This window comes from Drosophila tropicalis, unplaced genomic scaffold (assembly GCF_018151085.1).
Source record: "Drosophila tropicalis isolate 14030-0801.00 unplaced genomic scaffold, ASM1815108v1 contig_867, whole genome shotgun sequence".
In the NCBI taxonomy this organism is placed as follows: domain Eukaryota; kingdom Metazoa; phylum Arthropoda; class Insecta; order Diptera; family Drosophilidae; genus Drosophila; species Drosophila tropicalis.
This window is the reverse complement of record NW_027173362.1, coordinates 45,854-64,033: the sequence shown is the minus strand read 5'-3', so window position 1 is coordinate 64,033 and position 18,180 is coordinate 45,854. Positions and strand designations below refer to the sequence as shown.

Genomic DNA, 18,180 nt, shown 5'->3' with positions numbered 1-18,180 from the left:
AGGGTGAAATGGTATATTAAAGTCGCCAAAATGTATGTAACAGGCAGAAGGAAGCTTCTCCGACCCTATAAAGTATATATATTCTTGATCAGGATCAACAGCCGAGTCGATCTAGCCATGTCCGTCTGTCCGTCCGTCCGTCCGTCCGTCCGTCTGTATGAACACGCAGATCTCGGAGACTATAAGAGCTAGAGCCACCAAATTTGGTATGTATACTCGTGTAGTATGCACATGTTCAGCATTAATTGGAATTTCGGACACGCCCCCTTACGCCCCCAGGAATCACATAAAACTGTTTTTCTTAAAAAGTATGACAGCTAGAGACATCAAATTTAGTTTGTATACCCGATTAGTTAGTGCGCAGAAATTAACTGTTCAAACTTTTTGCCACGCCCCCTTACGCCCCCAGGAATCACACAAAACTGTTTTTCTTAAAAAGTATAATAGCTAGAGACATCAAATTTGGTTTATATGCTCGGTTAGTTAGCGCGCAGAAACTAATTGTTTAAACTTTTTGCCACGCCCTCTTCCGCCCCCGGAATTTACATAAAAGTGATTTCCTTAAAAACTATGATAGCTACCGACATCAAATTTAGTATGTAGACTAGCTTAATAGACGCGCAGATATTGGCTATTTAAACATTTTGCCACGCCCACTTCCGCCCCCGTAAATTAAACAAAACTGATTTTATCAAAAACTAACAAAGCTAAAGTCACCAAATTTAGTATGTATACTGGCATAGTATGCGCAGAGAATTTAGATATTTTCACATTTTGCCACGCCCACTTCCGCCTCCATAATTAAGAAAAAACCGATTTCCTCCTGTAGTTTTTTGACTATCGCATTCAAATTCGGCACAATTAATTAACAATTAATCTTATCTATTTCTACCAAACTATCAAATTTTATTGAAATCGGACTAGAAACATGTAAAATATGCGTATGAACGTATTTTACTACGCGGTCCACAAGGCCAGAATCGGACGTTGGCTAGTAGCGGCGCTAGAGTGCTCGTGTGTTTGTAGAGTGAGCGAGATAGCACATAGTATAAGACATGTAAAAACAATTTAATAGACATACATTTGGTCTTCGAAATTTGAAATATTTGTTTCACCAGGTGTATGGTATACCCAAGTCGACGAGTCGACTTACTTGCTTCATTTATTATTAATGATCTCTCCAGTGTCCTTTGGTATGCCGATGATGTAAAAATCGCTAATCGCATTGGTCAAGATTCGATTTTTTTTTACATTTTATCCCAATGCTCGGGAACGGACGAATTTAGAGGCTAGATAACTTCCAAACATTTGTAGCTCTTTCAATTCTAAGAAACTTTGCTAAAGAAAGTTTGTAAAGAAAACGAATATTTTAGAAGTTAGAAGAAAATGAAAAAAACATCCTTTTCGAAAAAAATGGCAACTTTGATGAAAAACTTCCGCAAAAAATTTTGTATGAAAGACGTAGTATTCTGTGCTGTCTGACTTTCATCATTTCAAACTGACAATGACACACGATAAGTTAATGCATTTTGGAACCAGATTCAGATAACATTAATCGAAATTAATATTCGGAACAGGATTATTGAAACCATTTCTTGGGAAGCAAAAATTAACATTCGAAAATACTCAATCTCAGATGTTTTGGATACTACGAATTGGTGTGTTAGGTAGGTTTATTATGATCTCGACTGCTTTGGGTTGCCCCACCTTCCCCTACACATGTTTATACATACCCAATTATGAAACTCCAAGAAGGTGTCTTATGTTTTCATCTCTGTCTACGAAAATGACAAGATAAACCACTTTGTAATGGTGACAAAAATATATGTACATATACATGCATAAATAGAGAGAGATGAGACTCTTTACATATTTTTGCTATTCACTCTTTATGCAAATAATAGGCACAATGTGTCATTTGGATACTGGATAACAACGTTTCCTTTTCCCCTGCCCCTTGTTGTTGTTGTTCCTTTGTAGATGACAGGATGATGCGCGGATGAGTCGCATGTCCCACAGAAACCGCCATGTTGCGTACTTTTTGTTTTTGTCGTCCATTTCGTTAGTCTATGATGGATCACATGTACATACATATGTATGTCTGTATGTATGTATATTGATAGGGAGGGGTATAAAATATATATAAAATATTGGCTGTCTACGAGAAGGAGAACCAAAAACGAAAACCGTCACCGAAACCTGGGATTTCAATTTATATGCAAATGATATGCAGACGACAAGACAAAATGTTGCCACATTCTATGTATGTAGAAGTAAGTTAAATATATAAGTACATACATATGAATACATTATGTACATACATACATACATATGGATTGCTTTTGGTTTTAATCATATTTATTAAAAATGTAATTACATCAGATACTTTCATATACATACATATATACACGGCCAATTTCGTCTCGGTTTCCGTATCGGTTTCCGTTTCGGTGGTTCTTTTTTGTGTGCTTCGTTTTCAGGTAAAGTAGCGTATACCCTCGGCATCGTCGTCTCGAACGTCATAACTGCTGCTGCCATAATTGCCATAGCTCTTTGGACACGACTTCTGTGTGACCTCCTCCTGGTATTGCTCCACTTCATCTTCGTCCTCGTTGTCGTCCTCCTGCTCGGCTGAATAAGCAGCTGCTGTGGTCTGGTCCTTCTCATAGCCATAACAGCAACTTGTCGCCGTGGTTGACTTTTGTTTCTTAGTTTTTTTGTTCGTCTTTTTGCTTAGCTTTTCATCCAACAGCTCTAGCTCTTTGTCCTTTTTATCCTCAAAGAAATTGAGCTCTTTTTGCTTCTTCTCCTCCCACCACTGCTTGAACTTCTCCCACTCGTTCAGTTTCTTTTCCTCTTTGGCCTCCTCCTTGGCACCAAATAAATTGAGAAAATCCAGCTTCTTGAGCAGCTCCTTATCCTTTTTGGCCTCAAACCAGTTCAGCTCTTTCTCTTTCTTTGCATCAAAAGCCTCTTTCTCGGCCTCCAGTTTCTCCATCAGATTCTCCAGTTTGGGTAGCTTCACCAGCCAACCCTGGGCAAAGCCAATAGCTAAAAATATATGTATGTGCATTCTATGTCATCATTCACCATAACTTCAACTAACTAACTAACCAACCAGCTAGTTAGTCGTTCGCCTCAACTTACCCATACAGGCCAGCAGCAGCCACATCAATTGTTGTCCAAATCTTTGCATGTTCTCAATGTCTCTGACTTTTTTGGACACTGCGTTGTGACTACTTATAACCCGAAATAAGACACTCTCGACTCTCCAGAGGGCACGTGCTAGATAAGCCACATGTGCAAGATTTGTCCAGACCCCAGCCCCCCATACGAGTGTGTGAACTTCCACAGATTGTGTGACTTTCTGATATTGCATTAATTTAGTATTTTATGAATGCAGCCATTATTGATAAGGCTGGGCAAAGTTTAAGAATGACAGAAACTATATTGCAAACTATTTGTAATTCGATCCGATTCCCAATGGAAAGTTATAACTTCTGACCAAATCTAAAGACATTTCCATTATTACCTATTCCAAATCAGACTGATTTGTACACGATTGGCATTTTGTTTTTGCAACTGTGACACGTTAACGTGTCCATTTGATGCCATTGATCTGGGTCTCGTCTAAGAGTAGACGCACACAGTTCAACGGCCTCGCCCCTTGCCACCTCCTCCTGCTGCTCCTTCTTGACCCAGTCCCCAGCTGTCACTTTGATTAGTAAGTGAATTATTTTTCCTAAGAGCAGCCAGTGAGAGTAATAATTTCTCCACTAGGTTTGGGGGATGAGGATGGAAAAGAAAGCTGAGAAAAACTTTCGTCCGGCAGGCAACATTTGTGCGCAGATTTTAATGACCCGAATGGGCGAATGGGTGAGTGGGTGACTGAGGGGTCAGGATAGTATCGGTGGTGGTGGTGGTTCAACTTTAATTGCATGCGTTGCAAGGCGGTGCTAATTGACTTGGCTGCTGGCCATTATCGGGTTGGGTCAATTGCCAAGGAGGGGAGAAATATAGGACGATAGTGAGACGATGAGGTTGAAGGCGATGGGAATGAGGGTGGGGGGGTGGTAACAGCATGTTGTGATGTGTTGAAAGTGGAAGTTAAATTGTATTTGTTTAGTGCGCCTCATGGACATGTGGCCATGTGGGTATGTGGCCATGTCTAGGCCAGTAAAATTCCCAAATCTTGGACTCCGAACTCACAGGCAAAATATGTATGTTCTCTTTGAGTGAGTGTTTGTGTGTGCAGGTGTGGGTGTGGGTGTGTGTGTGTGTGCTTGGCTATTTGTGTTGAACAAACAGTTTGCTAAATTAATTGCACACCAAATTGTTTATTTGCCTGTTTGTATGTAGTTTTTGCCTTCTATTTAGTTTGTTACCATGCCCGAAAGGAGTAAAGGTAAAAGGTTGTTATAAGGATACGGGTAAAGGTAGGTGGCCACAAATGTTGATTCGTCCTTTAATTGTGCTCCTTTCGTCCAATCATTAAATCTAATCTCAATTACAATCAATAATGAAAGTAATTGGTTTTATAATTGAGTTGGTTCAATCTCTCCAAGAATATATTGATTGTCCTTAAATTTAAAAAAATAACAGTAACTTTATAAGACTTTTGCTAGTTATTCCTTTGGGAAAGTTCCATAGGATTTGAATTAACCTATGTAGTTACCTAACGTAGATTTGGTATCGATAATAGTCTCACTTTATCGATTACTTTAAACATTGAATAAATATTGTTAACTTTCTGGACTAAAATCATTTAACCGATTGCTTGAGAAATTGCAAAAGTTTTAAGTTATGCTTTATATTGGGCACATTGCCTTTATTTTGATTTAAACTACATCTAAAATTAACTATAGAATATGTGTTTTTGATTTAGTCTTACGATTTCCCGTCTACTGTGGTATCCGTTGATTATGAATGTTGCCCAGATTAAGGGGCAGGCCAGGCAGAGGTTCAAGAACGCCATTGGCGGCTAATTCAACAATTTGATCATACTCATCGCTTGAGTTCAGAAAGTTGGATGTGGGATCGGCTGTGGTGGTGCTGGTGGTGGTGCTTGTTGTGCTACGACGGCGCCACTTCTTACCATGGCGCCCTTTGCGGCCTTTTCGGTGGCGACGATATGGCTTATTTGTCGTCGTTATTTTGCTATAGGGATAAGGTAATTTCGTGGAGAGATAATACGATTCAGTTGTTGTTGCTGGCGCCACTGTGCTGGTGGTTGTTGTTGTGGTGCTAGTTGACGTAGTTGCTCCTGTGGTGCTAGTTGATGTTGTTGCGGGTGTTGTTGTGGTACTAGTGGATGTTGTTGCCGCTGTGGTGGATGTTGTTGCTGGTGTTGTTGAGGTACTAGTTGATGCTGTTGCTGCTGTGGTACTAGTTGTTGCCGCTATGGTAGTGGTAGATGTTGTTGCGGGTGTTGTTGTGGTGCTGGTGGATGTTGTTGCTGCTGTGGTGGATGTTGTTGCTGGTGTTGTTGAGGTACTAGTTGATGTTGTTGCTGCTGCAGTACTAGTTGATGTTGTTGCTGGTGTTGTTGAGGTACTAGTTGATGCTGTTGCTGGTGTTGTTGAGGTACTAGTTGATGTTGTTGCTGCTGCAGTACTAGTTGATGTTGTTGCTGGTGTTGTTGAGGTACTAGTTGATGCTGTTGCTGGTGTTGTTGATGTACTAGTGGATGTCGTTGCTGCAGCAGTACTAGTGGATGTTGTTGCGGGTGTTGTTGTGGTGCTAGTGAATGTTGTTGCTGCTGTGGTACTAGTGGATGTTGTTGCCGCTGTGGTGGATGTTGTTGCTGGTGTTGTTGAGGTACTAGCGGATGTTGTTGCTGGTGTTGTTGAGGTACTAGTTGATGCTGTTGCTGCTGTGGTACTAGTTGTTGCCGCTATGGTAGTGGTAGATGTTGTTGCGGGTGTTGTTGTGGTGCTGGTGGATGTTGTTGCTGCTGTGGTACTAGTAGATGTTGTTGCTGCTGTGGTGGATGTTGTTGCTGGTGTTGTTGAGGTACTAGTGGATGTTGTTGCCGCTGTGGTGGATGTTGTTGCTGGTGTTGTTGAGGTACTAGTTGATGCCGTTGCTGCTGTGGTACTAGTTGTTGCCGCTATGGTAGTGGTAGATGTTGTTGCGGGTGTTGTTGTGGTGCTGGTGGATGTTGTTGCTGCTGTGGTGGATGTTGTTGCTGGTGTTGTTGAGGTACTAGTTGATGTTGTTGCTGCAGCAGTAGTAGTGGATGTTGTTGCTGGTGTTGTTGAGGTACTGGTTGATGTTGTTGCTGCTGTCGTGCTAGTCGATGTTGTTGCGGATGTTGTTGTGGTGCTTGTCGAAGTGCTGGATGATGTAGTTTCCGATGTCGTTGTCTCTGTATCACTGTCTGTTGCTGCCGCCGCAATAATCTCACTGATATTGATCGTTATTGTTTCATTCACACGCGTCGCTCCATTCGCCGACTGAAGCGTATTGTTCGAGCTGACAATCGTTGCCACAAATGTAGAGTTTTGAGCGGAACATGGTTGACAAATGGCTGCTGGGAACAAATCGAAATAGAAATCAATTAGAAATTAGTCAGTTGCCACACACAGACACACACACACGCATACAGAGGCATGCATATATTATACTAATTACCTAATGTTGTCACCACAACTAGAGCAATTAAACAGCTACGTGACGGCATCATCATCCTTTTGGCTGGAATTTCTCGCATTTCCTTAATTAGCTTTCGGTTTGCTTATTTGATGGGGTTTTGTATGGTTTTATTTTGTATTTTGTATGCTGCTGTTGCTGATGTTCTTTTTGTTGTCGTTGTCGTTGCCGTTGTCTCTGGTGGCTGGCTCTGGGAGTTGCTGCTCTATAAATTTGGTTAATTAAACTGATTTTCAAAGTATTCATCTGGTTCATTTTTATATCGGACATGTGCGGAAACATCGAGTGAATTGTACGTGATATGGCTGAACTCGATTCGGTTATCAAATCAGCTTGTAGCACTTGTCTGTCGATAGACATCTTGATAACTGATTACCGAAAATGTATAGAACTCTCAGAGATTCCCATTCGACCCATTTGACCACTCTCCCATTCTGTTCGACGTTGCATTCCGGAAGCATTTGACAAATTTTCTTGGTTCGGTCACGTAAACTTGGTCAGCAGGCAAATGGGTGCGGAGGCAAATGATTTTATTAATTCAATCAGAGATGGCCATCAATCGGCCAGTCAATATCAACCATTTAGCCAGGTACATGACGGTAGAAGGCAGAAGGGCAGAGGGGGGAGAAAAAGTAAATACTCAACAACTAATTAGGTATAATGGGGAAAATAAAAGTTAAATAGACAATGTTTTATTAATGTTCGTGTGAAAAAATGCCAAACAATTTTAATTAAGTATTTACATGTGTTGTTGTTGTTGTCTTTTTTCTTTCTCTGTTTTGTTATTACTTTTTACGTTTTACGTTTTCACGTTTTTATTTCGCATTGGCATTACCCACAACATGCGAAATTTTAATTATTCAACATGAACGTGACGAAACGTAAATGTTTTAAAACTAAAAAACAAAAACACAAAAAACATTTTGTAATACACAAACAAACTGAGCTCAGAGCAAATGCAATGGCATGATAGCAAGAGAGAGCAAGTGTCAAAAAAAAGGGAATATTAAATCTAATTTAGTACATGCAAATCTATGGATGTTATGAGACGATTACCTTTAGATATCTCATATGTATGTGCCTTTAAAGTGAACGTCATGTGCTATAAATTGTCTAAATAGTCGATTGTCAGAGTTTAGAACGTGCTTTTAGGCCGTTTCACCGAATACTGTATAAGCCATATTTGGACTATATAAGCCAACATTGGATCCCATTCCGAAATCAGTTCGATTGTTCAATTCGCTCTAACAACATGTTCAACAAAACCTTTTTCGTTGCTTTGCTCTTGTGCGGTTAGTAGGGCGGAGAATTAAATGAATTAATTAAAATTGATTGATTGATTTTGCAAATCTTTTCACTTGCAGCCTGCTACCTGGGCACCATCTCTGCTGCCCCCCAAGGCTCCATACTTAGCAGCCTCCCTGGCGGCTCAGTTGTCAGTGGTCTAACTGGTGGTTCTGGTTCGCCATTGGGCTCGCTTGGTGGATTGGCCGCTGGACTGCCCGCTGGAGCCGGAGCCGTCACTGGACTGGCCACTGGACTCGCGGGTGGCGCCCTACCAGGTGGAGTGCTTGGCTAAATGAAATATAAAAAAAAATCCAAATAGCTGAAATCATTTACTAAATTCAATTTTTGTTAACAATTTTGTGAAACGTATTAGAAAGAGAGTAAAAAATAAATATTTTGAAAGTTCTGCATTAATATTAAAGCATTTTCCTTTAATTTCCATATCTAATGTGGTGTCCTGACTGGCAATGTCCTTCGCAGGAGTCCGCACCATTTTGTTTTTTCCTTCATTTAATTAACAGAATATATTCTCTGCCAACGATAAAGCTCTTTACTCTTTACTCTTTATGGCTTAAATTTCCCCCTTCTCCTGTTTTCCAATCTTCTGTGCACATCATCCATCAATTAATTGACTGCATTACGACCCCAAACTTTTTCAGTTCCTTTCTCTCGCGCTCCCGTTCTCTTAATCAACAGATTGCTTATGCCGCTCACATATCGATTGCATCTTTGATTAGTGCACGGAGGAGAAACAAAGAGATGACAGAAGTTCATTAACTGTCACACACAAATATGTCAAATGAAGGTGGTCCATATGTCAGAACTCGGCACTCTGCAAAAACGGAGCCAGACCCAATTGAAATACAACATTGGAGTCAAGCCAAGCCAAGCCAAGCCATCCTACCATTCAACCATCATCAGACCAAAACAAAAAAGAACAAAAAAATGTTACATAAAAATTTCTAATCCATTTGCCCGATACTTATGCACGCCTGCACTCGAGGGATTAATAAGTGTAGCTGTTTGTATGTACGTATGTATGGGGGACCGTCTCCAACTCCAACTCCATCACCATCTCCTCAGCTCCTCAGCTTGTGAACGCTCATGGAATTGTTTCAACCACCATTGAGAGTAGCGAAAGCCACGCGACAACACAGCCAAATCAATTTCGACTGTCAACTGTCAATCAGGCAGCAATTCAATCACGCAACGCACTGGGAGTCCTTGCCACAGCCATCCTGTGCATACCGCACACAACAGCATCTTAAAGGTCGCTCACTCTTCTCCAGGCTTTGGCTTAAATTATTCAAAGTAACAACTTTGGCTACAGCCATTATTAATGTTTGGCCCTAAAGTCACAAGCATTTGCACAAGAGATTTTTATGAATTACACACGGGTTGCTGGTGTCGTTTATGAATCGGGTTGGCATCGGGTTGGCTTACCATATGTACATATCTACATAAAGTTATTCGTACAGATTTTTATTGGCTAAGTATTATGATTACCATTTACAACTCGGCAAAGGTCTTGCATATGCATTACAACTGGTCACAGCTTGCCAAAAAAAAAAAAAAGAAAGAAGAAAACAGGAAAGGGGAAAGGTTCTTAGACAAGGGGTGAGACGACTATAGAAGGAGGTGGAGAGTTGCTTGCGACCCCAACTCTTTGCCGAGTTTTCCCTACTGGTTTTCTTCATTCATTCTTGGTTTTCTTTTTCTTCTCTCTCTCTTGTCGATGGCAAAATTTCGCAGTCAAAACACATGTCACGTATTTTGCTCGTAATTATGGCAAACGTGAGAAATTTCGTTAAGATTTTCTTAACACATTTTCTTGCATGTTTGTTGTAGTTATGTTTCTTGGCTGTTCTCATACCCTTACCAAGGGTACATTGCATTTTTGAGTAGATTCTATCAGCGACATTCTTAAATAATTTTCGATATGAAATTCTTAAAGAATTTGTTATAACAGCTTAACAATTCCTTAAGTTTTTCTTCATGTCGGTCTAAATTTTGCCTTCTTTCGACTTCCTTGAGCAGGGCAAAGTTTATCATTCTCCATGGACTAGGCAATTTTAAAGGGTATACTAAATTTAGGCAAACTTGGCCATGTCAACTTTCCTTATGTTTGGAAATAATTTTTGGCATTTTTGTTTAACACTCTGGTGTGACCCCTTTTTCTTCGATTTTATGCCCCACAGGTAGTCACGTCACGTCAAGAATTATAGAAAATATTTCCCTCACACACACACACACACACACAAAAGACACACACAGTAACTCTATGTGAATCACACACATTTAGCCATTTATTTGACTCTGATTTCACATTACAACAATTTATTTATCTTTAATTTTTTGCAGCTCCTGCATAAGTTTGCCAATTAATTGCTGCACTTGGGCAACAAAATTTTTAATTATGTCACGACGAGTCGGTCGCTCCGTCGTCGTCGGCGTCGTTGAATTCGATGTTTCAGCCATTGCCCAAGCGGTGACTATAAGAGTATAGAAATTAGATTTGTCCATTGAAAATTGTGAAAATACTTACAGCAGATTATGGTAAGGTATATGATTTGTTTCACGTGCATTCTGCTTCAAATTGGCAACTGAAGTGAAGCCATGGCCAACAGGGTTAATACATATATGAGGGCCATGAAAGGTTAACTGCCTCGTTTTCTCTGAAGGCTCACGTAATTGAGATATGGTGTCTCTCTTTAGGAATGCTGCAAAATGTACTAGAATCTATATTCTGGTTATGTATACGTTTGTACTTGAAAAGTTGGGGGTTCCAACCGATGGAATTTGGTCGGAGGATTGGAGGGGACTGACGAGAAATTTAGAAAACATAAACTACACAAAACTTATTTAACATTTATACAAGTGGTTGAACTATTCTCCCGAAGGGCAGGGACCATGGCGCTGCACGGAACTAGAAGCACTCGGGGTGCGCCACGACTGGCGATTCTGATTTACACGCCGGGCTATGTGACGCAGTTCTATGGGCACTTCATGCATTCCAGCCTCCAATATGTCAATCAATTGAGTGGCCTTGAAGCTGTCAATATTGCGAGTGATATAGCTAATGCAGTTGCCAACGCGCCCGCAGAGGGCAGTACGTTCGACGCGCAGCACATAGTCGGCTATGTTTGGCGGGAAGTCGTAGTTGACCACGTGACTGCAACTAAGAGGGAAAATGTGAGGACTGCATGAGAAAACTGAGTGATCAAAAACTCACATAGCATCTTCGATATCCAGGCTGTGGGCGACCTGATCGGTGGCTACGATTATGCGTAGATAACCGCGACCTATGTCAGTCAGAATCTGCCAACGCTCCTCGTGCCCGAGCAGACCATGCAAACAGGCGTTTATCAAGTTGTTGATGGTCAGCTGTAGGGATAGCTCAGCGGCTCGTTCTTTGGTGCTGCAGAAGATTATGACATTGTCGTAAGGGGACATTTGACCCAGTAAACTCATCAATTTGCCGAACTTCTCGTGCTCATGGAGGATACAAGCGAATTGCCGCACCATTTTGTTTGACTCGGATCTGTCAATACCTTGCTTTGGATCTGGGCGGGGCCCAACGCAGACCCAAACGGGGCGCAGAGTGAGTCTATGGGCAAAGCGATGTATCTGGGCATCCCACCTAATGGACATTATGACGGTCTGCCGATCCATTCTCATACTCTCGGCAATGCGATACAAATACGGCTCGAGGCCCATTGCCAACATGCGAAAAGCGCCGTCTATAATGAACAAACTTATGTCATTCAGATGAAGATCCTCGGAATCGAGCAGTTCGGCAATGCGGACAGGAGTTCCAATTATCCATTGCACACGGTGATCTAACTCCGAATATGTATCTGTTGAGCCATCCACCAGAAGGAGACTAAGCAGGAAATTAACGAAAATTAAGGAAAAATCTGGACGATAATGTGCCTCGATCCAAACTCAACTTACGAACATATCTGGCCATTGCTAAAGTTCTCCAACTCCAACTCCACCTGCATGGCCGCTTCTCGTGTGGGCACTAGGACAAGCACATCAGCTCCTGAACTGGGTAATCCAGGGTGTCGCCTTAGTCGGAGGGTGTGCAGCAATGAGGGGCAAAATGTAGGTCAATGTTTTGCCCATGCCGGTACGAGTTACGCCAACTAGATCATGACCCTGTAGCAAAATGGGCCAACCTTGAGCTTGAATGGCCGTGGGTCGATCAAAGCGTTGTTTAAGCTGTTGGGCCCAGTTGTTTCCATACTGGACAAAGGCCTGCTCAAAAAGCCAAACAGGTCTCGGCCAGCAGAAGCCGAAGCCCTCGCAGCTATTGCACACCACCAAAATCTGATTTGCGTCGCGTAGAGCCACCACGACGGCCTCGCTAAGAGCGGTTACCTCCGGGGATTCGTGATATATGAATGCGAACTCCCTGGCTGGAAATGGAAACTTCCTGCGAGAGATCCCAGGAATCGATTGTCTGCGCCAGCTGTTATTATTGTTGTTGTAGCCACCAGCTGATTGTCGGGCTGTTTGTTGCATGGATGACCGTTTACCCCGATATTGGTTCTCGGAGATAGTCTTACAAATGTCGACCAGGGCGTCGTTCACCTGGCTTTGCAGCCGTCCACGCACAATCAGCAGAAGGCGCATTCGATCCAGATAGACAGCCACATTGTATTGACGTTCCACTCGCATCACAGTGCTCCCAGCCCTGCCCAGTATGGCGCCAATGTCCTGGCTGCAGATTTCGAGGCTTTTGCGATAGGGTCGCGGTTCCGGGTTCGATGTTGAGGTCACCCTGTAGCGAGACCCTTCCTTTGGCAGGGTACTCATATGAGATGGTGCCACTGGAGGGATCATACCCACACCCACTGCCGCTGGTGGCGTGGGCAAAAGCGAACGTCGCGCCGCACTTGACTGACCTACCGACGTGGACGTGGACATGGAGTTGGACGATGGTGATGTCGACTGGGCGGTCTTAGAACCGGACCTCAATTCAGTTGTCCTCAGCGGCATATTCTTTTGCCGCAACAGCGTCACATTGCGGAATCGGCTATTGTAAAAGGAGCGACTCCTGATTGGCACTTGCGACCAGTCAACGCCCATCTCGCCTTCCGATTCGGAATTGCGAACAGAAGACATGTGTGCCTTCAGGATAAAAAGTGTTACTAAAACTTGTATTTAAAAATTGTTCATCTACAAAAAAAGACTCGTAAAATAGAATTAAATAGAAAAACTCCCGCACGTGAGAAATTTTAGTTGTGTATAAAGAAACGAAGGAAAACTGTGTACATTACAATTTTCGAACTGACTTGGCACACTAGATTGTATGGGATTTTCAATCTGAATTCCCCCCTTTATCCGATTTAAGGTTAGAGACAACTTTCTTCTCAATTTGCCAACAGACAATTACATGACATCGTCCTCTTCGAGCCAATCTCGGCTCGTGCACACAAAGGAACCAATCGAAAGTTATATCAACATATATCCCACGGTATTGATTGCTTTGACAAATCTCTGAGAAGGCTCGGGTGATTTCATTACAAAAAAGCGAACCCAAACTTGAGTTGTTGGGTCTCAACAAAACCACAAAAAGCATTATTCAGCAGGATAAAGCGGGCAGAAGTACAACAAATGCAGCTTCTATTCCCCAATGCGAAAGTAATAGACCATCAAGAAGAACAGCAGAAACAGGAACAGAAGGGACCAAAAGAAAAGGAACTGCTTAGAGTGGGTGGAGCAGGGGTTGGGTGGGGGATGGTTTTAAGATGCTTTGGGTGTGTGTGTGTGTGTGTGTGTGTATGGAAAATTAAATTCAATTGTGTGACAAGTTAATCCTATTTCTCATCTTCCAACTTTTATTTAAGCTTCATTCTTTATGCATTACATGTGAACGAGTGTGAGTCAACAGACAGACCTAGTCAGGAGTTGTCTGGGTTGGATGGTAGGCAGTCAATCAATCAGTCTGTCAGTCAGTTACACCGTCAGCCAGTCATCCAGTCAGCCAGTCATACGCTGTCACAAATGTTTGATATGTGGATGCTGTGAAAGCGAGCCCAAAAAGTGAAAGCGAAGGGTTGCACGCTCTGACCGTGCCCGTCTCAGTCTCAGTTGTAGTCCCAGACCCAATTCCCAGGGGTTCTCTCTCTCTCTCTCTCTTCTCTCGCTTTCTGCCTCTCTCAGCAACACTTCATTAAACGCATAAAGCAATAAAATGTGCTCTTGATGAAGAAAACAAAGGATACCCCCGCACCCAAGCACTGCAAGCAACCTTCAAACCCCAAGCCCCAGACCGAACTTGAAAATGCTTCCACTGTCTGACAGCTGCTCAATGTTGCTGGTTGCCATTGCCATTGCCTGTTAATGGCGGCAGACAAACCCGGAATTTCAACTCGAATCCCCGTACGAGTGACTTCTATTGAAGCTAATGGTAACTGTCTGTCTGTTTCTGTTTCTGTGTCGGTGTCTATGTCTTTCCTCCTTTGATTGATATACACGCGCTTCGAAATGTATACTAAGCTTTCCCTCATCTTTGCCTTAGAAACTCAAAGAATTTTCAAGTTGATTTTGATGAAATTTAAAGTTTGTTATTTAAAGCATATTTAGTTTATGATTAATACAAGCAGCAGCAATGCAATTGTTGTGAACAATGGAATGGAATTGTTATAACTTTCATTGGAAACTCCAACAACGACGACGACGACGACTATGTGACGCAGATTGAATCGCTCTTTCAGCTCCCATGTCAGGCAAATAGCAATAATCCTTAGAAACAATAGTTGCCATCTCTTTGTCACGCCTATCTTAATCTCATTCCAGTATTTTTAGCTCTTGTCGCCAACATTGTCATCATCGTCATCCTCATCATCATCATCAACACATCGTCATCATTGTCATCTTCATCATCAGCAGCCGCAGAGTCATTGCCATTGTCATCGGGGGTCCAGCAGGGTTATTTTTGGTACGTTGGTAGGCAGGAGATGATTTCCGCATCTGCGATGCTTATAATACAGTAGCCGAGATGTATCTTTATTACGGTAATTGCTCATTGAACAGGAAATTATTATATGCGTGCGTGTTCTATAGTCATTGAGTCTACGTTTTGCCATCGTCTGCCTGTCAGCCATATAAACAAGCTAAAAGGGATAATAATGATAATAATGATGATAATAATAATAGCACAATATGTGATTGATGTGAGCTGGTGATGGGGCCACTGCCGAGATGGTGTATTCGGCTAGGAATTGCATCATGACCAATCAACCAAATCACAATAATAATTTGTTATCAAGCTTACAAAATACAAAATACTCAGCGACCGCCCACACACACACACACATACGCACGTTTCGTCCTTCCAATTCAAGGCTCCTCCCGGGATACTCCCCTTCGCCCTCTCTCTACCTCCTCTCTCCGTATTTATGATCTGTTTACAATGTGGGCAACTCCTGATTCTCCGGGCTATCGCCATCGCCTTGGCCAAGCTGCCCAGTGGCCTGAGTTGGACGTCGCCAGTTCCACACAAGGATGCCATCTCCGCCGCCAATATCGAAATGGACACTCTGGCGTTGCAGAACGATGCGCATACTCATCATGAAACGTTCAATATTAACTTGATTCGGGTGTGGCAAGGGCATGGCCACGTCGAGCTCTTGGCCCTGTGCCAGCAATGGTTCCCGCTCTCGATCTGGGTCCTGTTCCTGTCCTAGATTATCACCCTGTTCCTGCTCTTGATTGTCCCGCTGCTCTTGATTGTCCCGCTGCTCTTGATTGTCCCGCTGCTCTTGATTGTCCTGTTCTTGCAGTTGCTGGATAGCCAACAATGGGAATTCAATCGCCTCCACTTGCTCTCGCTGTTGTTGTTGCCGATGCTGTTCCTCCTGAAGACTTTCCTGGTGAAGTTGCTGCAATTGCTGGATCTGGTCTGGCTGAAGGTCTCCCGGCTCGAGCTCTGCCTGCTGGAGATGTTCATCCTGCAGCTCTTGCTCCTGAAGAAGTTGTAACTGTTGTAACAGATCTTGATGCAGTTGTTGGTGCAGTTCTTGCCCCAGTTGTCGCTGCAGTTGTTCCTGCAAAAGCTGTCGAAGTTGCTCTTGTCGCAGGTCATCCTGTTGCAGGTCTAGCTCTTCCTGCAGCTGTTGTAACAGATCTTGATGCAGTTGTTGTCGGATCTCTCCCTCTACTTCTTGCTCTTGCTGCTCGAGCTGTGCTCCTTGTAGCTTTTCCGGCTGAATCAGATATTGCCGAGCTAGTTCCATTTCTTCTTGCTGGAGTACTTCATCTTGGAGCTCTAACTGCCGGATCTGCTCTCGAAGCTCTTCATGCTGGAGTTCTTGTTGATCAAGATCTTGCTGCAGCTGTCGTAACAGATCTTGATGAAATTGTTGCTCCCGAAGCTGTCGGTTCTGATGTCCTACTTCTTCTTGCTCTTGCTGCTCAATTGCTTCTTGGATGACTTCCAGCTGAGCCTGCTGCAACTGATCTTGTGGCAGTTGTTGTTGCTGCTGCTGCTGAAGCCGTTCCTCTAAATTGTTTGCAGGGTCATACCGATGCTGTCGAAAAGGATTCATCGTCTGTATTTGTGTACACTTTTGCTCTGTATTTCTCTGTTTTATATATCTGGAATTTTGGATTATCAAAAGCTAAAGTGAGAAATTCTATATAGCCGACAGTTTTACATACACATCTAAATAAAAGGAAAGCCAAAGCTAAGTAGATTTAAAAAAATAAACACAACAACAACACAAAAAGTGTGATAAGAAGATGTATTGAAATCCCGACAGAAATCACGGATGGAAATATCTAATTGAAAAAAACGAAAGTTATTGAAAAGAAATGCAATCGAATGAATACTCCAGGACTAGGATAAAAGCATCAGGAGCAAGACAAGTCACACGCCTGGGAATCAAAATGCAGGCAAATGTCTATCCGCATAGTCCGGTGTGTGTGTGTGTGTGTGATAGGTCGGTGTGGGGGTTGCAAGTGGGTGGATGGGTTGGTGGGTTGGGTGGCTGGTTGGTTGACTGGACAAAAGGCGTACAATATGCCATGTTGATGACATGAACAACGATGAAAGAAGTATTATAGTAGCTACAGCTACAGCAGCAGTTGCTGATGTTGATGCTGTTCCAAAGCCTCAGGGGACAGTGGCGACAGCAGCAGGACACTTTACTTGCCATCTTTCAGTTTCTGTTGCCGTTTCTGTTTCTACTTTTCGCTGCTGGATGGATCGGTTGTGCATGCTGGATGGCAAAACCTGAAAATGTGAAAACCAAAATTAAATTTACATCATACATGGCAAAAAAAATAGAAAAAAGGAAAAAACAATATGGGGAAAGTATCTAGAAGGGGCAAACTGGAGCAACATGTGAGGGTGAACAGCATTAGAGACCAGCGAAAGCCATCAGGGGTGCGTTCCATTGTAATTTTATTAGGTGAGAAATGTGGGTGTTACACTCTCCCCGTGTCCGTGTATGTGTCGTTTGTGTGTGAGGGTTTATGGTGGTAGAACAAATAAATAAGCAAAATATGGTCGGTTAACTCGCTGGGGCTCATGCCACTCGGTGGCACAGTGCGTTTCCGTTTCCGTTGCGTTCCATTTCGTTTCGTTTCATTTCGTTTCGCCAGGCCCCCGGGCGGCACATTAAATTAGTTTTGACACGTAAATGCGTTTAGTAGCGCGCAGAGAGTTTTGTGCCCTTATTTCATCGCCCCCACATCCCCTTCCAATGCCTCTTTCCCGCCATCAGGGCAACCACCACATTGCGATGCTTGGGCTATGCTTTATAGGGTATTCCAAGCATTTTGTAGCATAATTTTAGGCTGTCACACTGAAATATGCGAATAAATTACAAATGGCAAGCAAAATGCAAGAAAATTTATGACCATGTTGGAATAGGGGAACCAAAATCCGCCACCCCTGGTCAAATTCCAATTAACCTAAAACTAAATGAATACAATTACTAACCTATTGTTTGGTGCAGTCAAATCAAATTCAAGTCAAAAGTTAATCATAATGAAAGTGTGTAGTAATTAATTTTCATTGGTAATAACAATTTGCCCCTGCTTGTGCATATACCTTTTTTAAAATACTTCTTTCCTTTCCCTCCATTTACTACGTATGTATGTATGTTTGTGTGTGCCAGAGATTATCTTGGTATTCCTTTTTCAGTAACACATTTCTATCTCTCTCTGTCTCTCTCTCTCTCTCTCTCAATCTACGTGACAATGCATCAAGTAAACTGTGAACTATTA

The 18,180-nt window shown here is 42.6% G+C and overlaps 5 protein-coding genes across 7 annotated transcripts; 1 reads left to right on the top strand and 4 right to left on the bottom strand.

Annotated features, from left to right (window-relative positions):
* Positions 1-2,340: 2,340 nt before the first annotated feature.
* On the bottom strand, positions 2,341-3,212 carry Femcoat (femcoat). Its single transcript, XM_068298510.1, has 2 exons — positions 3,148-3,212; positions 2,341-3,051 (listed from the first exon to the last, which is right to left on the bottom strand). Exons 1-2 carry the CDS (start codon positions 3,194-3,196, stop codon positions 2,477-2,479), a joined length of 624 nt encoding a protein of 207 aa, XP_068154611.1. The 5' UTR covers positions 3,197-3,212; the 3' UTR covers positions 2,341-2,476.
* A 1,582-nt stretch (positions 3,213-4,794) lies between these two features.
* Positions 4,795-6,888, bottom strand: Muc4B (Mucin 4B). 3 transcript variants are annotated; one of them, XM_068298679.1, is made up of 3 exons: positions 6,634-6,888; positions 5,851-6,532; positions 4,795-5,817 (listed from the first exon to the last, which is right to left on the bottom strand). In XM_068298679.1, the coding sequence occupies exons 1-3, from the start codon at positions 6,710-6,712 to the stop codon at positions 4,902-4,904; spliced, it is 1,677 nt and encodes a 558-aa protein (XP_068154780.1). In that variant the 5' UTR covers positions 6,713-6,888; the 3' UTR covers positions 4,795-4,901. The 3 variants fall into 3 exon arrangements, with proteins under 3 accessions (XP_068154780.1, XP_068154778.1, XP_068154779.1); XM_068298677.1 differs by having other exon boundaries at positions 4,795-6,532; positions 6,634-6,886; XM_068298678.1 differs by having other exon boundaries at positions 4,795-6,529; positions 6,634-6,886.
* Positions 6,889-7,785: 897 nt separating this feature from the next.
* On the top strand, positions 7,786-8,359 carry LOC137583507 (uncharacterized protein DDB_G0282077). The gene is made up of 2 exons (XM_068298560.1): positions 7,786-7,943; positions 8,016-8,359. The coding sequence occupies exons 1-2, from the start codon at positions 7,904-7,906 to the stop codon at positions 8,228-8,230; spliced, it is 255 nt and encodes an 84-aa protein (XP_068154661.1). The 5' UTR covers positions 7,786-7,903; the 3' UTR covers positions 8,231-8,359.
* Positions 8,360-10,216: 1,857 nt separating this feature from the next.
* On the bottom strand, positions 10,217-13,203 carry LOC137583618 (uncharacterized). Its single transcript, XM_068298707.1, has 4 exons — positions 11,981-13,203; positions 11,171-11,821; positions 10,484-11,116; positions 10,217-10,430 (listed from the first exon to the last, which is right to left on the bottom strand). Exons 1-3 carry the CDS (start codon positions 13,066-13,068, stop codon positions 10,825-10,827), a joined length of 2,031 nt encoding a protein of 676 aa, XP_068154808.1. The 5' UTR covers positions 13,069-13,203; the 3' UTR covers positions 10,217-10,430; positions 10,484-10,824.
* Positions 13,204-14,491: 1,288 nt separating this feature from the next.
* LOC137583515 (zinc finger protein 853) lies at positions 14,492-16,603 on the bottom strand. Its single transcript, XM_068298573.1, has 2 exons — positions 15,224-16,603; positions 14,492-15,062 (listed from the first exon to the last, which is right to left on the bottom strand). Exon 1 carries the CDS (start codon positions 16,494-16,496, stop codon positions 15,357-15,359), a length of 1,140 nt encoding a protein of 379 aa, XP_068154674.1. The 5' UTR covers positions 16,497-16,603; the 3' UTR covers positions 14,492-15,062; positions 15,224-15,356.
* Positions 16,604-18,180: the final 1,577 nt, after the last annotated feature.